The sequence below is a fragment of the Varanus komodoensis genome, unplaced genomic scaffold (assembly GCF_004798865.1).
Source record: "Varanus komodoensis strain SLA01 unplaced genomic scaffold, ASM479886v1 scaffold34_1, whole genome shotgun sequence".
In the NCBI taxonomy this organism is placed as follows: domain Eukaryota; kingdom Metazoa; phylum Chordata; class Lepidosauria; order Squamata; family Varanidae; genus Varanus; species Varanus komodoensis.
The window spans coordinates 4,981,648-4,998,220 of NW_025335854.1; the positions used below are offsets into that span (position 1 = coordinate 4,981,648).

At 45.7% G+C, this 16,573-nt stretch overlaps 1 protein-coding gene across 1 annotated transcript in view; it reads right to left on the reverse strand.

The window, feature by feature from the left end:
- Positions 1-5,635: 5,635 nt before the first annotated feature.
- CUNH1orf21 (chromosome unknown C1orf21 homolog) overlaps positions 5,636-16,573 on the reverse strand; it is a 141,859-nt gene continuing 130,921 nt past the window's right edge. Inside the window, exon 6 of the mRNA XM_044439106.1 lies at positions 5,636-8,385. Coding sequence (XP_044295041.1) covers positions 8,347-8,385 — 39 coding nt within the window. The 3' untranslated portion in view covers positions 5,636-8,346. The remainder of the gene's footprint in view (positions 8,386-16,573) is intronic.

Consider the following 16,573-nt stretch of genomic DNA (forward strand, 5'->3'; position numbering starts at 1 on the left):
GAGCATGCACTTCTCACGCCACCAGCGCGAGAAGCTGCGCTTGTTTGTCCAGCAGTGGGGAAAAATATACCTAAATGTGCATCCATGCCTTTCCTCCATGGAGCTCAGAGTGGCAGATGAAACATTTTCTCCATTTAGCCTACCATCTAGTTGTTGTTTAACTGCAAAGTCATGCCTGACCCATTATGACCCCATGGACAACATTCCTCCAGGCTCTCCTGTCCTCCATCGTGCCTCGGAGTCCACCCAAGCCCATGCCTACTGCCCCAGTAACCCCGTCCAGCCACCTCATCCTCTGCGTCCCCTCCTCCTTTTGCCATCCATTGTCCCCAGCATTAGGCTCTTCTCCAGAGAGTCCTTCCTTCTCATTAGGTGGCCAAAGCATTTGAGTTTCATCTTCAGGATCTGGCCTTCTAAAGAGCAGTCAGGGTTGATCTCCTCTCGGACTGACTGGTTTGATCTCTTTGCACCACCTAGTAAGGTGGACTTACTCAGTCCCTTATACAGTTAGCTGCACAGCCGAGCAGCGTTATTACCCTAACCTGTTATTTTGGCTTTTGATTTAGTGAAGGGTAAGCACACATGTCAAGTGTTTCAGAAGTTTCTGTATTCAGTGGTAGACGGTCCCTGCCACTTTACCACCAGAGTTGAGGACTGCTGTAAACTGCTCAGAGAACTTGGGCCAGGGGTGGTATAGAAATGAGAGGAACAAGTAATTTCTAACTGACGCAAGCTCATGTTGGCTTGAGCATCTCCGAGCCAGGACACCAGAAGCTAAGGCTCAGGATCAATAACACTATCACAGAGTGCCACACTGTACTTTGCTCACAACATGTTTCTCCTAGTTCTTCTGGCCTGAATCCAGATGGGAGGAGGGCCAGCAAAGAGGCTTCATGTTGTCCAGGTCCTGAATCACCTCAGGAAGCGTCCGAAGCTCACCGTATTGTTGGAAGAACTCTTGTGAGTGGGTCCATGCCCATGAGTAGCCTAGTACAATGTGTGACCTTGCACAACATGACTGAGCACATCTGTCACGGCATCAGCCCCAGCTTTCCATTTGCTGTTTCTTGCAGAGCTTCAGCCAAGGTGAGCTAAATCCAACTGCTATCTTCACGCAGCAGGTTCTGGGACAATTGCATTTCCCTGGCTCAAAAAGCCATTAGAGTGTTCTGAAAGAACGTGCTTGTGCTAACTTCTTAACTTCCTGCGTTAAAGAACACGCGCACACACCCAGAAGCCACTGAGTTAATGTCTATAACTGCACAGACGTAAAATCATAGAATAGTAGAGTTAGAAGGGGCCAAGAAGGCCATCGAGTCCAACCCCCTGCTGTTGCAGGACACCACGTTACACCCTACCACTCAGGTGGCTGCCCAGTTTCGCCTTGAATGCCTCCAGCGTGGGGGACCCCCCCCCCACCTCTCCAGGCAGCTGGTTCCACGGTCATGTTGCTCTGACAGTGAGGAAGCTTTTCCTGACGTCCAGCCTGAATCTGGGTTGTTGCAACTGGAGTTATTCCATCCAACACTCTGGTATCAGCAAGAAGAGATCTTGTGGCAGCCTTTGAAGTACTTCTAGAGGGATATCATGTCCCCCCTCAGTCTTCTCTTGTCAAGGTTGAACATGCCCCGTTCTCTCAGTCTCTCCTCATAGTGTTTCCAAACCCTGGATCATTCTGGTTGCCCTCTTCTGGACCCTTTCTAAACTTTCTGCATAGATGGAGTCCGACTAGTGAGGAACAGAGGGGAAACGACATGTCCTGTATCCTCAGAAAAGCCTTCTTCTGGAAAATCTGGCACAACATTTCCATTTGCCTTCCCATCTCTCCTCATTCGTGATTGCGTAACCAGTGAAAGGGATTCCCTCTGCCTTCAGAACAGTCTCCCTCTTGTTATCTGCCAGCCCATCTCTGCCATGGTTTCCCCACTGCCAAAATGCCAAGAAGAACTGCTTGGTGGAACAGCGACACTCTCGCTTCAGAGCAAAGCTGAGCGGGCCTGACATATGGTTGTCAGCATTTGCTTCCATCGGCATTCACGGGGCAGAAAAACCGCTCTTCCAAGCACTGCTAAACCAACAAAAGCTGTATCGCCCCTCAACAAACCCGAAGCAAGCACATCAGCAGTTTTTGCCAGAATTTGGAAGAAACATATGCCAAGTCACAGCTTGGAGTCAAAATTAGAAATGTGTCCATCACAGTACTCTGCAACTTGTTTTACCTGGGGCCATTTTTATCAGATTGCTTTAGAATTTTACACAACCGTTTTGCATATTTGGTAGCTTTCATATTCGCTTTCCAGGCGGCATTTTTATTAGCAGGATTTTGAGGCTTTTTTGCAACTCACCATAACTAAACAACCACTCCCTTAATTTTCAGCCTACAACGAGGGCCTTCTGAGCAAACAGAGCGCCTGGACTGGTTGATTCAAATGCCCAGTTTCCACCCTAGAGGCAGCTGAGGAGATCTTTGGAGATCAACAGTGGTTCTGTAGGAAATTGAGTGAACAGTTGTGAAACTGTTAATGTGGACCTGTCAGAGAGAGGTCTCAGCTGGACGGCAAGATGTACACTTTCTATGCAGAAGATCCCACGTGGAACATCCTTGATTAGAAGTAACTTCGGTGGAGAACCACCTTAAGGTGCAAGAGGCCATACTGGACTAGAGCAAGAATAGGGAACTCTGTGCCCTTCAGATGTCATGAGGCTACAACTCCCATGAGCCCCAGTCAACATGGCTGATGGTGAGGGATGATGTGAGTCGTGCTCTGCCCCTGGGCATGATGTACTAACAATTAGATTTCACATTAGATAGCTGTATATTTTCCTATCCCGTACACAATATAGGTTTGCACAAAGGTCACTGGGGAAGAGTTTTATTTCTTGGGTTTACTTGGCATCTAACTTTGCATGATCTTTTGCAGTAACTGCATCAACTCTGCTAAAAACACGTATTTATTGTTGTAAGGTGGAGAAGGTCAGTCCATCCACAGAGGAAGCTGCAGAGATGTGGGCACACACCCCTTCCCACTCAACTGGAGCTTAGGCATGATTCTTAGACTCAACCCATCACTCTCCAACTGGTGTTGACTTTTATGGGTGGATGCTTCTCTTTGTTTAGTCCAGCTCTACTGTGTACATGCTCGATAAGCAATGTAAATATCTTGGGTTAGAGCCACACACAGCCATGCTAAGAGCAGACTTAATAAAATCAAAGGGCTAAGGAAGTCACGACAAGTTATGCAACCTGCTTAGAGCTGTTAGGAGAACATGCTGATATAAAAGAAATCCAAGCAAATGCCAGTCTCATTGATTCCAACGGGTCGACCCTAAGCTTGACCGAGTCTGGATCCAGCCCCTTATAATTATGTCCACTTAGACTTGCAGCACAACCATACACTTTTACTCAAAAGTAGCCCCACTGTGTCCAATACTAATTCCAGCTGCATACATATGACTGCAGCCTCAGGGTGGCAGAATTTTGATTCCACTAGAAATAAAAATAGGTTAACTTTGATGAAAAGCAGTTGTGTGTGCACTTCCAAGGAGAGTACAATTACATGACTGTGGTGTTTGTTTACGGGCCTTAACGTTATGGGTCCCAGATTATTGTGTTGATAATCACTCCAGTTGGATGCCATCCTGAATATTATCATACATTTTACACTCATATTTATTCATTTCTTCCATGGGCTCCTCCAATGCTTCCTTCCTTGGCCACAGTGTTCCACCCACCCAAACAGGTCTCCACCTGTTCATAAATAATGAAAAAATACAAGTACACAGGTGGGATTATACTTTCCCCGAAGCATAGAAAATCAAATCCTTACTGGTGAGGTTATGAAGCCTGTGAAATATTTTTCTTGCTATTTTGGTACACCTAGCAAGCAACCTATTCTGAGCCTCTGTATTTTTCTTACCTATTTGTATAACTCTATACAGAAATAACAGCTGGAAAGAAATGGTAACTTCCCAAAATAACTGGACAGAGTTTGAAAGGGCAACCAATTTGATTTTTATATGTACACGAGTTGCTTCAGATGCCTAAGAAAATGATTGATCCAAGGGCAGGAATGCTACATGCAGCCTGTGTTAACATTCTGAAAGCTGTTTTGGGAACCTGGTGAAGCCCTGGCTACAAATCAAATGCATATATGCAATATGGACTGGATCCAAGATCTGCGTTCTGTGAACAGAAGGTAGTTCTGCTTGATTAATACTGTGAAGTAGTTCCCAGCTACTTCCAAGTTACATCTTACAATACTGGGAATAACTTAACCATTATTAGAAATGTGTTTTAATACTGTTAAGCAGTTGCCAGTCTTTTAAGATAGAATCTAGATAGAAGCTGCAATTAGCTGGAATTATTTTTTGTTCTATTTCTTTATCCTGAGTGTGGCCTCTTGTTTGTTTAATTCTTCTATCCATCAGGAAAACACAGACACAGAGAAAAGATCCTCCATTCTAAACCATCAGTGCTATTTTGCAAATTTATGGATTTCCAACATTCACGCACAATACAGAAATAAATGGCTTCAAAATTTAGTAACTGGCTGCATTCACACAACCCAAAAATACAATCCTACCTGGTTAACCATGGTTCAGTTTTTTTACCATGATCTACCTGCCAATCAAGTGGTTTCTACATTATCATGGTTTCCATCCTCCCCACTCCGTCCTCCTGCTGTTGGCATGTATCCCATTGGTCACTGTGCCTGAAATTCAATCCCAAGGTGCATTGCTCCCTGGCTATGTCGCATGCCTCTTCCTCATTGGTCCACACAGAGGCTGGATGCTTGCAGCGCCTCCTGCATTTGTTACTCTTTCCAGGGGACTCTGTGGTAGTTGCATACCAAGACTGTGGAAACCATGGCCATTCGGAGAGCGGGACAAGCCAAGTTGGTATGGAGAAACCATAGAACAAACCATTGTTTTTAATGGTGGTTTCTAAAGACCAAGCTTACCATGGTGAAACACTATGGCTGAGTTCAGACAGCATGACAGACCAACAATGGTACAAAGCCACCATGTAGTCATGCTGTCACAACCCAGCCACTGCCTGAGAGGGTGAAGAGCAAGGTTTGTACCATGAGACTATCTCCAGCTGTATGCATAGGAAGGATTCAGGAAAAGGAAAAAGCATACTTCCCTTCTCCTTTTCAGAAACCTTCCCTACCATGTCATGTGGCAATCAGGCCTTACTGTGCTACTTAACTCTGTGAGGAAAACTTTTTGTCAGGTGATAAACAGGAGGAATTTACCTCTTCCTGGAAATTCTTCTTCTTCTTCAAGCCCTGAGCAACACTACCAGTTTCCTGTTCCAGGCTAGGCTACAGCAGCTCTTCTTTTATGGGCCTCATCTTTCTTTATACTACTACTACTACATACTTTTGGGGGGCCCAAATACTCAATGTATGCTACTCATTTTGTAAAATCATGCAAACAAACATGTCTCTCTTCAGTGGAACCCTCTAGAACTTTTGGGCTCAGGGCCCATTCACTCACCTGATTGGCTGAGCATTCCTTGGATTGCAGATTCTGTCCCCTGGTTTTGCCCACAGATTAAAAATCATCACTTCGCATGGGAAGCCACCGTCTTCAACCGTGGCATCCCTTGTCAAATAAAGTCAACACCAGATAGGAGAACAGAAACCTCTGCTTTAATTCTTGAGAAAAACCAGGATAAGCTGGATTCTAATCAAACAAGACACAGGAAACCCAGAAAAACAAGTTTAACTTCCAATAAATTTGGAGAAACTTGTACCGAGGTGACTATACACATATTCAGGAATGTATAGAATATTTCATATATGAATTTCACACCCAGTTATTTTTGCTTTGCAGGGTGATCCCCCTCCCTGTACAAAACCTCCCAAAGGAAGAGATGATGTTTAAAAAATGGAGGGCTGGAAGACACGGTCATGGCTTATTGCGTTGAACTTTCTGCAACATGAATGTGACTTCCACGTGTTCTGTATTCTGCCTCACTGTTACAGGAAAACATTTCACAGCACGGGATCAAGTCCTCGGTGACTATCCTGGGCCCCCGAAAGGAGCTGGGCCTCTTCCATGGGGAGCAGCACAGAGTTCAGTGGCCGAAGATGTTGCCAAACACCCTTCTTCGAGCCATGTTTCAGACCTCCTTTTCCGAGAGGCTGATACAAGGAAGACGTGCAGGGCAGATCCCATGTTGTTTATATGCCTGCACGAACTTCTGCCTGTACAAATCAATTACTCCATCTGTCATCTTACAATATGTGGGAAACGAGACAACAGAGGAAAGGAAGTGCCAGGAAGTAGGGGAAATGAAGAGGGAACGGGGTGCCAAGCCAACAGGCCTGGGTGTGGGAAATCAAGAGAAATCCTAAGAACTAAGAAGTGAAGCAGTGCAACGCAGTTCTTCTCACAAGATGTCTTGGCAGGGAATGGAGAGGCATGGAGAGGCCCTAGAAGAAGGTGGGGTGGGATCTAAGGTGACGACTGAAACCTGCAGAAGCAAGACAGCCACAGGGAAGGCAAAACGGAAGCCAGAGGGAGCTGCTGGAGAAATCCAACCCAGGAGCTTAACGTGAATGAACAACCTACAAAGAGAGGACAGTGGGGGAATCTATTCCACCTTAAATACCTCTGTGCTGTAATATATTTTAGAACAGAATGTGTATCTCCCACAGGAATGTCTTTCCTTGCTACATATTTCCTGTGGAAGGTGTCCAAAACTCTTGGCAAAAGAACACCTCGAAGCTTGCCATTTGTAGCGTGTAGGTAAGGCTTGCACTAGTTAGTTTCTGAAATGTTGGCCCTGGGATCAAAATGCCCCTGAATGGTCAACCGCAAAGCCAAGGTTTGACTGGCAGCCACCTGCCCTGTGGCATCTCCTAAAGCTGATAATGGAACAGGGCCATGCACAGCTAGAAGAACTGTACTTAAATCGCTGTGCCAGTGGAACGAAGCAGAGGCCAATTAGGCCAGAGTCATAGAAGTTTGGCAAAGCTGAGGACTTCTCAGAAGTTAGTAAAGACTAATTTAACTAGCTGGGCACAAAAGGACGGTGTGTGATGCTTCTCTTGACCCTGGGCACAATCTTCACCTTTACTATCTTACATATGCCACAGACTGCTCTAAAAAGTGCTTTTTCCATTTGTACAGTGCTACCAATGGGACATCATATTGATACCCTGATAAGGCAAAGGTGGGGAAAAAAAAAGAAAAACCAGTTCTCACTGCTGCAAAAAGCATTTTTTTTTTCTTTTTTGCAGAGGGAGGGGGATGCTTATATATGGTTAAACCCCTCAGAAACACAGCAAAGAATCTGTCACCAAGTGGTCTGAAGAAGAGCTGTAAAAGGTGTTTTAAAAAATAAATGCAAAGTGTTTTTGTTAACCTTAGGGTTATTTTTACTCATGACAATATTTCTTAAAAATATTACATCTGCCTTTGAGACGAGAGAGTATCATCTTTTTATAATATGGAAAAATAAACTCTACAGACATCCCAGACTGACACACAGGTGCTTTAAAATAACATTCTCTCCCAATTATAATTCCAAGGGGTGCTTGCCCCGCTCCCTTTATCCAATTGTTCTTAATATGCTGGACTGTATGAATGGGTAGAAGACAAGAATACCTAAAAACAGTAAAATGTTTATTTCTTAGAAAAAAAGAGGGAGTCAAACTGATTGCAATCAGAACTTCCATTTGCGATCAGCAAAGCAAGTACTGCAAGCTTATGCCTTGATTGAATACCTAGTCAAAGAAACTGTTGTTTAAAAAAAGAAAAAACAGATTTCTGCTCCTGCATCGCCAAATCCAGTATTTGTGTGAGAACATGCTTTTTTAAATTGATAACTTCTTCGTAGCAGAGAAACGAGGTCTGTCATGGCAACTCCAAAGCTCTATATTGTCAGTATTAACAAGAACTCCAGAACCCATTGGCAGGCTGAGCAACAGGGACGACTGGAAGATTCAACTGCTCAGCTATGGAAGGTTTTGTTTTTTTACAATACTACCTTGGCCAACAGAAAATAGGCGAACCGCCAAAGTGAACTCTACAGTGCCATTTAGGTTTTAGGGCAAAGGGTCGCCGTGTTCCTGGACACCAGATAATTGAAAACGTGCCGTAAGTTTCAGCTTAGCAGCAGCAAAGCCAGTTCCATACAAGCTGTTCTTCTTTCCTTTAGCAATGTTCATTGTATGGTCATTAAGAAATACTGTAACTGAATGGAGCATACAATGTGGAAATGATCTTTTGTTATGTAGTGCTGTTCACTGGAGAAGACTTCCCAAAAAGATCTTAACTGGACCGTAATATATTTACACTGTAGCATTCCTGTTTTGATCGGCGGAATCAGCACTATGTGATATCCTCTTCTTCTGAACAGTAATCACGGCCCTTTAAAGAGAAAAAGGAGCATTTAAAATGGGGCTAGTTATAGTGAAGTAAAATACACAATACCGAAAATCAAGGACGCATACTAGAAAACGGTGATATGGATTTATGCAAGTTCCTTTAACATCTCTAACTTACTTGTACTGAACACCTACATTAGAAAAACCAGGACTAGCTAAGCTGGTTCAGGAGTTAAATTTGCAAGAAAGCATCCCATCAGTACTGTACTCTCTGGATGGATGTATGGATGGAGCATCTCAAATAAAGACATACTCCCAGACAGACAGACATTTCACAACATACAGCAAGTATGGCTGGTGGGACTACAAGAACATGGGTGGAACAGTTTCCGCTAGTGTGATGTGTTTCCGTTCTCTCTCACCCACTTCGTCCATGTTTCTGTGAGGGTGCCTCTGCACTGTTGAGTGTCGCTGTGTCACAAAAGTCTTGTAAGGTCTGGGGCCCCAGTGTAGCCTACACTGATTCCTCATTTGGCCCATCTCTCCTCCTTCAACCACCTATTGATTAATGGCTTCCTGGCTTCTGTCCCCCAAGCCACATTGTTTAGTGGTTTCCTGGCAGTATCTCCCATGCTAAAAGACTGAACCGCTTCCCCAAGGCTTAGTTACTGGCAGGTAAGCCTTTATATCTGCCAGGCAATTTGCAGATATTCTTTTGCAGTTTGTCCCTCCCCTGGGCCTGGCACCACTTCCCCTTGGAACGCTACCCCAGAAAGCTGAACTTGACCTTCAGGCTGAAAAAGGTTCCTGTTGTATTGATAAATGTGATAATGCAAGTAAGTTGCAAAGCCAGTCCCAGAGACAACACATTACAGTAAGTTAAGCAAGATAGAGATGGAGCAGGGATAACTACGCCCAGCCTATCTCTGTCCAGAAGAAGAGCAGTCCCAACGGCTGGCAGAAAGTCTTCCGAGCCTCCAAATTAAGGTCAGATTTAAAAGCATCCTCAGGCTGAGAGCTTCACCTCAGCAGAAGGCAACCCAAAACCCCAAACAGTGAACACCACTCCCTGAAAACACCTATCAACTGTGCTACCTTCCCCGACAAAACTGAATTGCAGTGTACTGGGCTTCTGCCAATCCATTTTTGACTCCAGACAGTTCAAAGCAACTTGGGCGCTGCCAAACTCGCTCCTGAACCCAGACTGAAGGAGAACGAGATTCTTGGTGCCAACCAAGAATGCCCAGAGCAGCACAGCAGCCACCTGCCCCAACATCTGGCTCTAAGAGGGCTGAGAAGCACAACTGGCACATCTTTGGGGTTTAGAAAACTCTTCTACAGCAGTGCCCTCACAGCTGTGTCCTCTGACCACTTCCTCGAGGGGTAGGCAGGGCAAGGAGCCCAGTGCCTTCCAGATGTTTGAGAGGACCAATACTGACCGCTGCTCATACCAATGAGGGCCACTGAGGCTGGTAGTTTAAAACATCTGCAGCCAAGTCCTACAAATAGCCAATGCAGAAGAGGGAAAGCTTGCTTCTTGCCCTCTTCCATAACCCTGTCACTAGGGGAATTTGCACTCGGCATAATTATTATTCCTTGATTTGAAATTAAGCTCAAGCTCTTGTTCTACTTTTTAAGCATCTTGTCAGCCTTCTGATTACTTTGCGTGGGCAGCAGCAGCATTTGAGAAAAGGAAAGGAGAGAATGAGAACACACACACTGGCTAAGAAGCAAAGGATACAGCCCACGTCTTCCTGAAGCGTGACGAGAGCCCCTTCAGCACAACCAATCTCTGAAACCAACGACCATGAGGAAATGGGATCATGGCTGAATGTATTAATTGAATTAAGCAGGCAGCACAATGTCATATTTGAATATAGGTCACTATCATGCAACCCTCTTCCTCATCTGTTTCACTTTGAAGTTTTCCAAGTTGTGAGATGAATTCATTTTTCATCCTCACTGCACCAAACAGGCCTAAGAAACAGCCTTTGACCGAATCACCAGCCGGGAGTGCGGAAAAGCTTCAAGACTTTAATTTTATTGGCACAGGTTTGTCGTGTGCTGGTCACGTCCCTCCTTCCTTCTGGTTCCAAAACTCAAAATAATTCTTTATAGTGCAGTTCTTTTATCGAGACTTTGCAGGTAACAGAATGGCTTAAGCTCTGAAGAGCCTTCTGCCCAAGCTGAAAAGGGAAGCCTCTGCTCATGGAAAGAGTGCAATCCAAAGTGGAAACTTCCCTCTTGTTCAGTTTCTCAGGGTGGTTTTTGCTGCTGGACAGCAAAGCCCCTCCGACTGAGCAGCTCATGTCTTCAGATGCCTCCCCAGGCGGTCAAGGACTAGGTCTTGCAACACTCCCCACCCCTCCTAAAAATCTTTTCTCCCTTCCAAAACAGGCTGATTCTCACGCCTGGCCTTAGAAACGTCACTAAGCAACCTGAAGGCAGCTTCAAAGCTTCAGACAACTCCCACTGGACTGTTTGCAATCTCTGAAAAACTGCCCCTCTTTCTACAAGCTCCCCCATCTCAAAAGGACTAGAAAGCCCCTTAGGAATCTTCCCCTCTTCTCTCCTTTGGCACCGGGCGGATGGAGTGGAGGGTGTCCATAGAAAGGTTTGTCCCTGCCTACGGGGCATGGGGCAGAATGGCCAGAAATTGCCGAGGGGCTTAAGTCCCTGAAGGGATCCATGGACAAGAGCCCTCCTCCTGCTCCTCTTCATCGCTGCAGTGGATGCTCACCTGCCTTCCACTCTAGCCAACAGGTAATGGTGCAGGTGAGATGGAGCAGCTTACAGGGTCCCTGTGCAATAGTTCGACAGTGGAGCCAAAGAGGGAAAAAGAAACAAGAAGCGCGAGACCACATGCCAATGGAGACGGACAGAGGGGTCCGTCCAACCCTAGCCCTGGTCCAGTGTGGCTGCACAGGCCTGAACTCTGCAAGGCAGCTTCCCCAACTGCCTCCCTTCCGAGATGGGCCTCATCCCCAGTGGGCACGTCAGCTGGGAATGATGGCAGCTGTAGTTCAACAAAGCCACAGGCTGGGAAAGGCTGCCCTGAGGTATAAGCAGGGAACATGGAACCAGCCGGGAATCAGGTTCTGCGCTGTGCTAAGTTAAGTAATGGCTATTCCCTGATTCGCAGTGCAGTCAAAGGTCCTGCGTTTGCAGTTTCACAGTCTTGTCGGGGCTTTTGGACCTCTCTGCACAGGCAACTTTAAAATTTTTAAATACCTGAATCCTAAAAGCCATGGCTGTAATTGTTAGGGGATTACACCTGCCCCCTTAAAGATGGAAAGCGGTCTAATAAATGCAATGGAGTTGACAACAAAAACCGTTTTGAACGACTGAAAGCACAAAAGCAGGCTGGACAGCGGCCAAATTCAGCTCACAGCTAGAGTTTTCAGGTCCTTTTGAGGAGTGAATCAGGCTCTCTTCACATTGGAAGAGAAGAATGTTAAGACAGGAATTTTGTAGAGAAATGGAAGATGACTTATCCTCCAAAGTTTAGCGTTGGCCAGCACATGAAAGCGATGCCTGCATTATGTAAATTACACAATGCTGAGATGCAAATTAGATTAGTTCTGTAGCTGCAAGTAAGTAATGATTTAAATGGCATATGAGTAATAGGTTAGAATGACTTGTGTCCCAGAACAAACGAGGCAAATACCTTTTATGTCTGTACATTTTTAATTGCTTAAAAATTGTGGATGTACAAAGAACAGATGAATATTGTCTCACTGATATCTGGCATGCTAGTGTAAAAAATCTAGTCCAACATCCAAGCGTTGTTTCTCTATTTACCACCTCGGGCTCTTACAATGTTCATTTTGTCATGCAGGAGTCAGAGTAGTTTGCAGAGCGTTAGACTAGGCCTGGGAAGAACCTGGCTTAAGTCTGGGTGGCCTTAGGCCGATCCAACTCTTGGCCTCAGCTACCCCACTGGGTTGCTCTGCAGATAAAATGGGAAAGGGAAAAATAACCCTATATTTTACCCTGAATTCATTGAAGGAAGTGTGAGATATAAACAAGGAAGTGTAAATAAACAAAGACCAAATTCTTCTAATAGTTGGGAAACTGATGAAACTAAAGCTCAGTCCTCCATGTCGCCAAAATATATTTCTAAAAGTTCCCATAAGAAGAAAGATAATCCAGTGCCAGTGTGGCATACCTGAACTGGGACTCGGGTGATCTGGGTTCGAGTCCCTACTCAGCCATGGAGCTCACTGGGTGACTTTGGGCCAATCATAGACTCTCAGCCTAGCCTACCTCACAGGGTTGTTGTTGTGGCAATAAAATGAAGAGGAGGAGAAACTTGTAAGCAGCCATGAGTTGAGTCAGAGGAAGAAAGGCAGGTTATGAAAAGTGTCTAATAATAAATAAGATGATGATGATGGGTTGTATACTGGGCTGGATCTAGGAGCTGCCTTCTGCAGAGGTCTGGGTGACTCTCTCCATCACAACTCGCCCCTCTGCACTAGTCCTCAGGGGACTGGAGCGGCTAGTATGGAAAGGAGGGGACAAAGACGCTCATCTCCACCAGCCTCTACCTGGATCCCAACAATTCTGTCCCTGCAAACTTAAAGATCATTGCTATTTCTCCTTCTACAAACTCTTAGGAGTTCAAAGAAACACCTGAAAGCACAGCAGCAAAGACACCGTCAGAGTTTGGGTGTTATTTAAAGCTGCAGCACATGAAAATCTCGATCTGCATTTAACACAGCAGGGCTCCTTCCTTGCCCCACTCGGTGCCTTTTTTCCTTCAGTTGCAAACTGCAATTATTCTCATGTTCTTCCTGGCATGCTGTACTTCCTCAACAATTAGCTATCGCACTGTTTTAAAATGGCAGGCTAATAAACAAATGGGCGCCATGGGAATACTGAGGTTCTGAAAGCTCAATGGCTCTTTTGTGCCACTCGCACAGTCGCCCCAGTGTGCTTTTGGGAAGTGCGGGATGTCTCCACAGCAGCCCCACGCTTTCTCTTGCTCCGGCATTGCACCACGAGACTCGTTTCCTTGCTGCCGTTCATCGGAGGCGGAGGCAGAAGACGGGTGGTTTGGTGCAGCGAGACTCATCGAACCAGCAGTTCTCCTCCGGCTTTCGCAGAAGACACGAAGCAGTTTCTCCTCCAGCTTTTCGCAGAAGACGCCGTTTTTGTGAACGGCTCCCTAAGAAAGGGGCAGTTCCCTTCCACAGGCACACCCAACGGCTGCTTTTCTTGCACACCCGGAGAGAAAATTGCCCATGGATGACTCTGCAGCCACAACCGCTCCACTGTTGCTTCCAGCAAAGCAGTGAAGAGGGCTATCAAGACTTGCATTCTGTAGCGTAGCTGTGCCGGTTGTGAGTCACATTTCACAAAACCTTCTGTGTGTTGCACAAGAAGGCTGCCCTCGGGTGTCCCTTCCGAAAGGTCACGAATAAAATGGAATTTTGTGGCACTGCTGTGGGATGGCTTATGCCAATATTAGCTGTTTGGTGTTATGTGTTGTCAAGTCGTCCCTGACTTATGGTGAAGGAGAGCCGTCCACAGTGTCCTATCCATGACAGTCTTGCTCAGCTCTGCCAAGTTCCAGGCTGCCTTCATGGAAAGAATCCATCTCCTTTCCTTCCTTCCTTCCTTCCTTCCTTCCTTCCTTCCTTCCTTCCTTCCTTCCTATTTAATTTGCATGCCGTCCAATTACGAATGTCTCTGGACGGCTAACAGCATAAATAAATTGACGACCCACTCTGGCTGCAAATTAATAAAATTCAATATTAAAACATATTAAAATATTGATTAAATAAATAGGTCTTATTTGGCCTTCCTTGTACTCTGCTGCCTTTGACTTTCCCTAGCATGATGGTCTTCTCCATGGAGACCTGTCTTCTCATGATGTTCCCAAAATATGACAAGTGTCAGTTTTGTCCATTTTGCTTCCAGGGAAAGCTCTGGCTTGAGTCGACCGAGGATCCATTTGTTCGTCTTTCTGTTGGTCTGGGGTATTCACAAAGCTTTTCTCCAGCGCCATGTGTCCAATGCACCAATTAGCGAGAGGTCAGTTCTTTCTATGCACGCTTGTATACTAAGTAGACAGCATCCATCCATCCATCCATTTATCTATTTATGTTTCGATTTATATCCTGCCTTTTTCCTACAAAGGGCTCAAGGCAGCTTACAACATTCCCCTCCTCCATCTTATCCTCACAACAACAACCCTGTGAGGTAGGTTGGGCTGAGAGTCTGTGACTGGCCCAAAGTCACCCAGTTGGCTCCACGGCCAAGTGGGGACTCGAACCTGGATCCTCTGAGTCCCAGTTCCATGCTCTTAACCACGACACCACACTGGCTTCACTTGGCATAGAAAGCAACATCACGAGCAGCTGTGTGCGCTGAGGGTACACATTCCATTTTTAGCTAACTGAACTCTTTTACTGACACAAAGACTTCAAAACTGATTTTACTGAGCTCCTTTTCCATTGAAATTATGATCTGGACCAAGCATAACTAAAAGCCACTGTGGTTGATTTCCACTGAGGAATTTCTTATGGTGGCAACTGAACTGAACTGTTGCCTGGTGTGAGGGGGCCGAGCCGAGCTACTAACAATTCAATATGCACAACCAAGCAACAAAACACAGGTCTTCTTTGTGAACCATTTGTGATTAACAAACCATGTTTTTGTTTTTCGCATGGCTGGGTTCACACCTCACGACAACTCACAGTTCAACAACAACTCATGGCCCAGCAACAAACTGTGCTTCATGGTATGTGAAGCCACCACTGTTGATGACCCCTAAGCTGAACACTCCCACCCCAAAATGAGTGGTCAACCAGGGATTTAGCATTTGGCAAGGAACCGGTTAGCTTCATTTGCTTCTGAAAGTGCGTATTTCAGGAACAGCCTCAAGGCATTTCCTACCCAGGAAGAAAAGTTCCCCACTTCACCTGATTAATCTGAGGTAGTATCTCTCTCGTAGTTCATTTAAATATACGGAAGTTCCGAGTACAATGAATTCCAACCAGCCTTGAGTTGTTGTGGGTGGTGCCCCAGTTATCTCTGCCCCCCGTTCCCTCCTTAGCAGCACCCCAAATTTGACTTTTCTCTCATGGCAGGGTGCCCGGTGTCTTCCAATGGCAGGAGGTCCATCTCGGACTGCATTGCCTGAATTCAGTAGCATCTTCAGAAGGCTAATTAATCCACTTCAGAGGAGGGTTGTTGGTGGCGACTCTCTGAGAATCCTCCGTATTTTATTCTCACTGTCTCACTGCCTCTCATAACCCACCGTTGCAGAAGGTAATTTTCATGCCTTGATTTCCAAGGTCAGGCTAATGACTTGTCCTTCTGACCCAGCCCCTCTTACTGCCTCCTGGGACACATTTCTCAAGGCCTAATTGATGCTGCTATAAATTCTCTATTCTCCCCAGGAAACTTTTCCTGCGAATGCAGATATGCTTGGGTGAGTCCTACTTAAAATACATCTTTAAGCTGATTTAAACATCCCCTAAGTATCTATCTACCGCCATTACCTTGGCTGCTTTCACTTCCTTCTCCTTTGTACGGCCTGTTACTTATTTTTGATAATATATTAACAGCACCTTCATATTTGCATGCAAAGCCCAGGCCTCTGAGACGGCAGCAGAATACTGGATCCAGCTGCCTCTGCAGAGGCCGAAGAGCGGGCTATGTCTTGCAACAGCCATGTGGAAAACCGTTTCACAAAATCAGCACAGTTGTCATACGAGGAGAGAGACAAGAGGACAGCACACTCGTCTGTCGTCTTGAAGAGTTGCTTGCAAGAGACACCAAGGACAGCCGTCCTCAATCAGAGATCCACAGGAGGGACCTGCTACCTTGTCAGCGGAGGAGGCAGGGCTGCCAGCACCAAGCCAGAGTCGCCGCTTCTTGGATGCGAGAAGCTCTGGAATAAGGAACAGGTGATGGCCAAGCGGAAGAGCCATCTGTCCAACATCCCATATAGGAAGCGGCTGAGTGTCAAACAAACGCCAGTGGAAAAGAAGCAACCATAACTCAAGTTACATTTAGACATCAGCTTCTGTCCTCTTCAGCAAGATAAAAAAATATGGTGGCCAATCTCCTTGCAAAACTTTACAGAATGCTACTGTCAGCAGTGAAGAAATCAAGCTTGTGGAAGATTTTGTATACTTTGGATCAGCCATTAATTCAAAGGGGTACTGCAGCCAAGAAAGTAGAAAACTGAGACTTGGAAGAGCAGCAGTGAAAGGACTAGA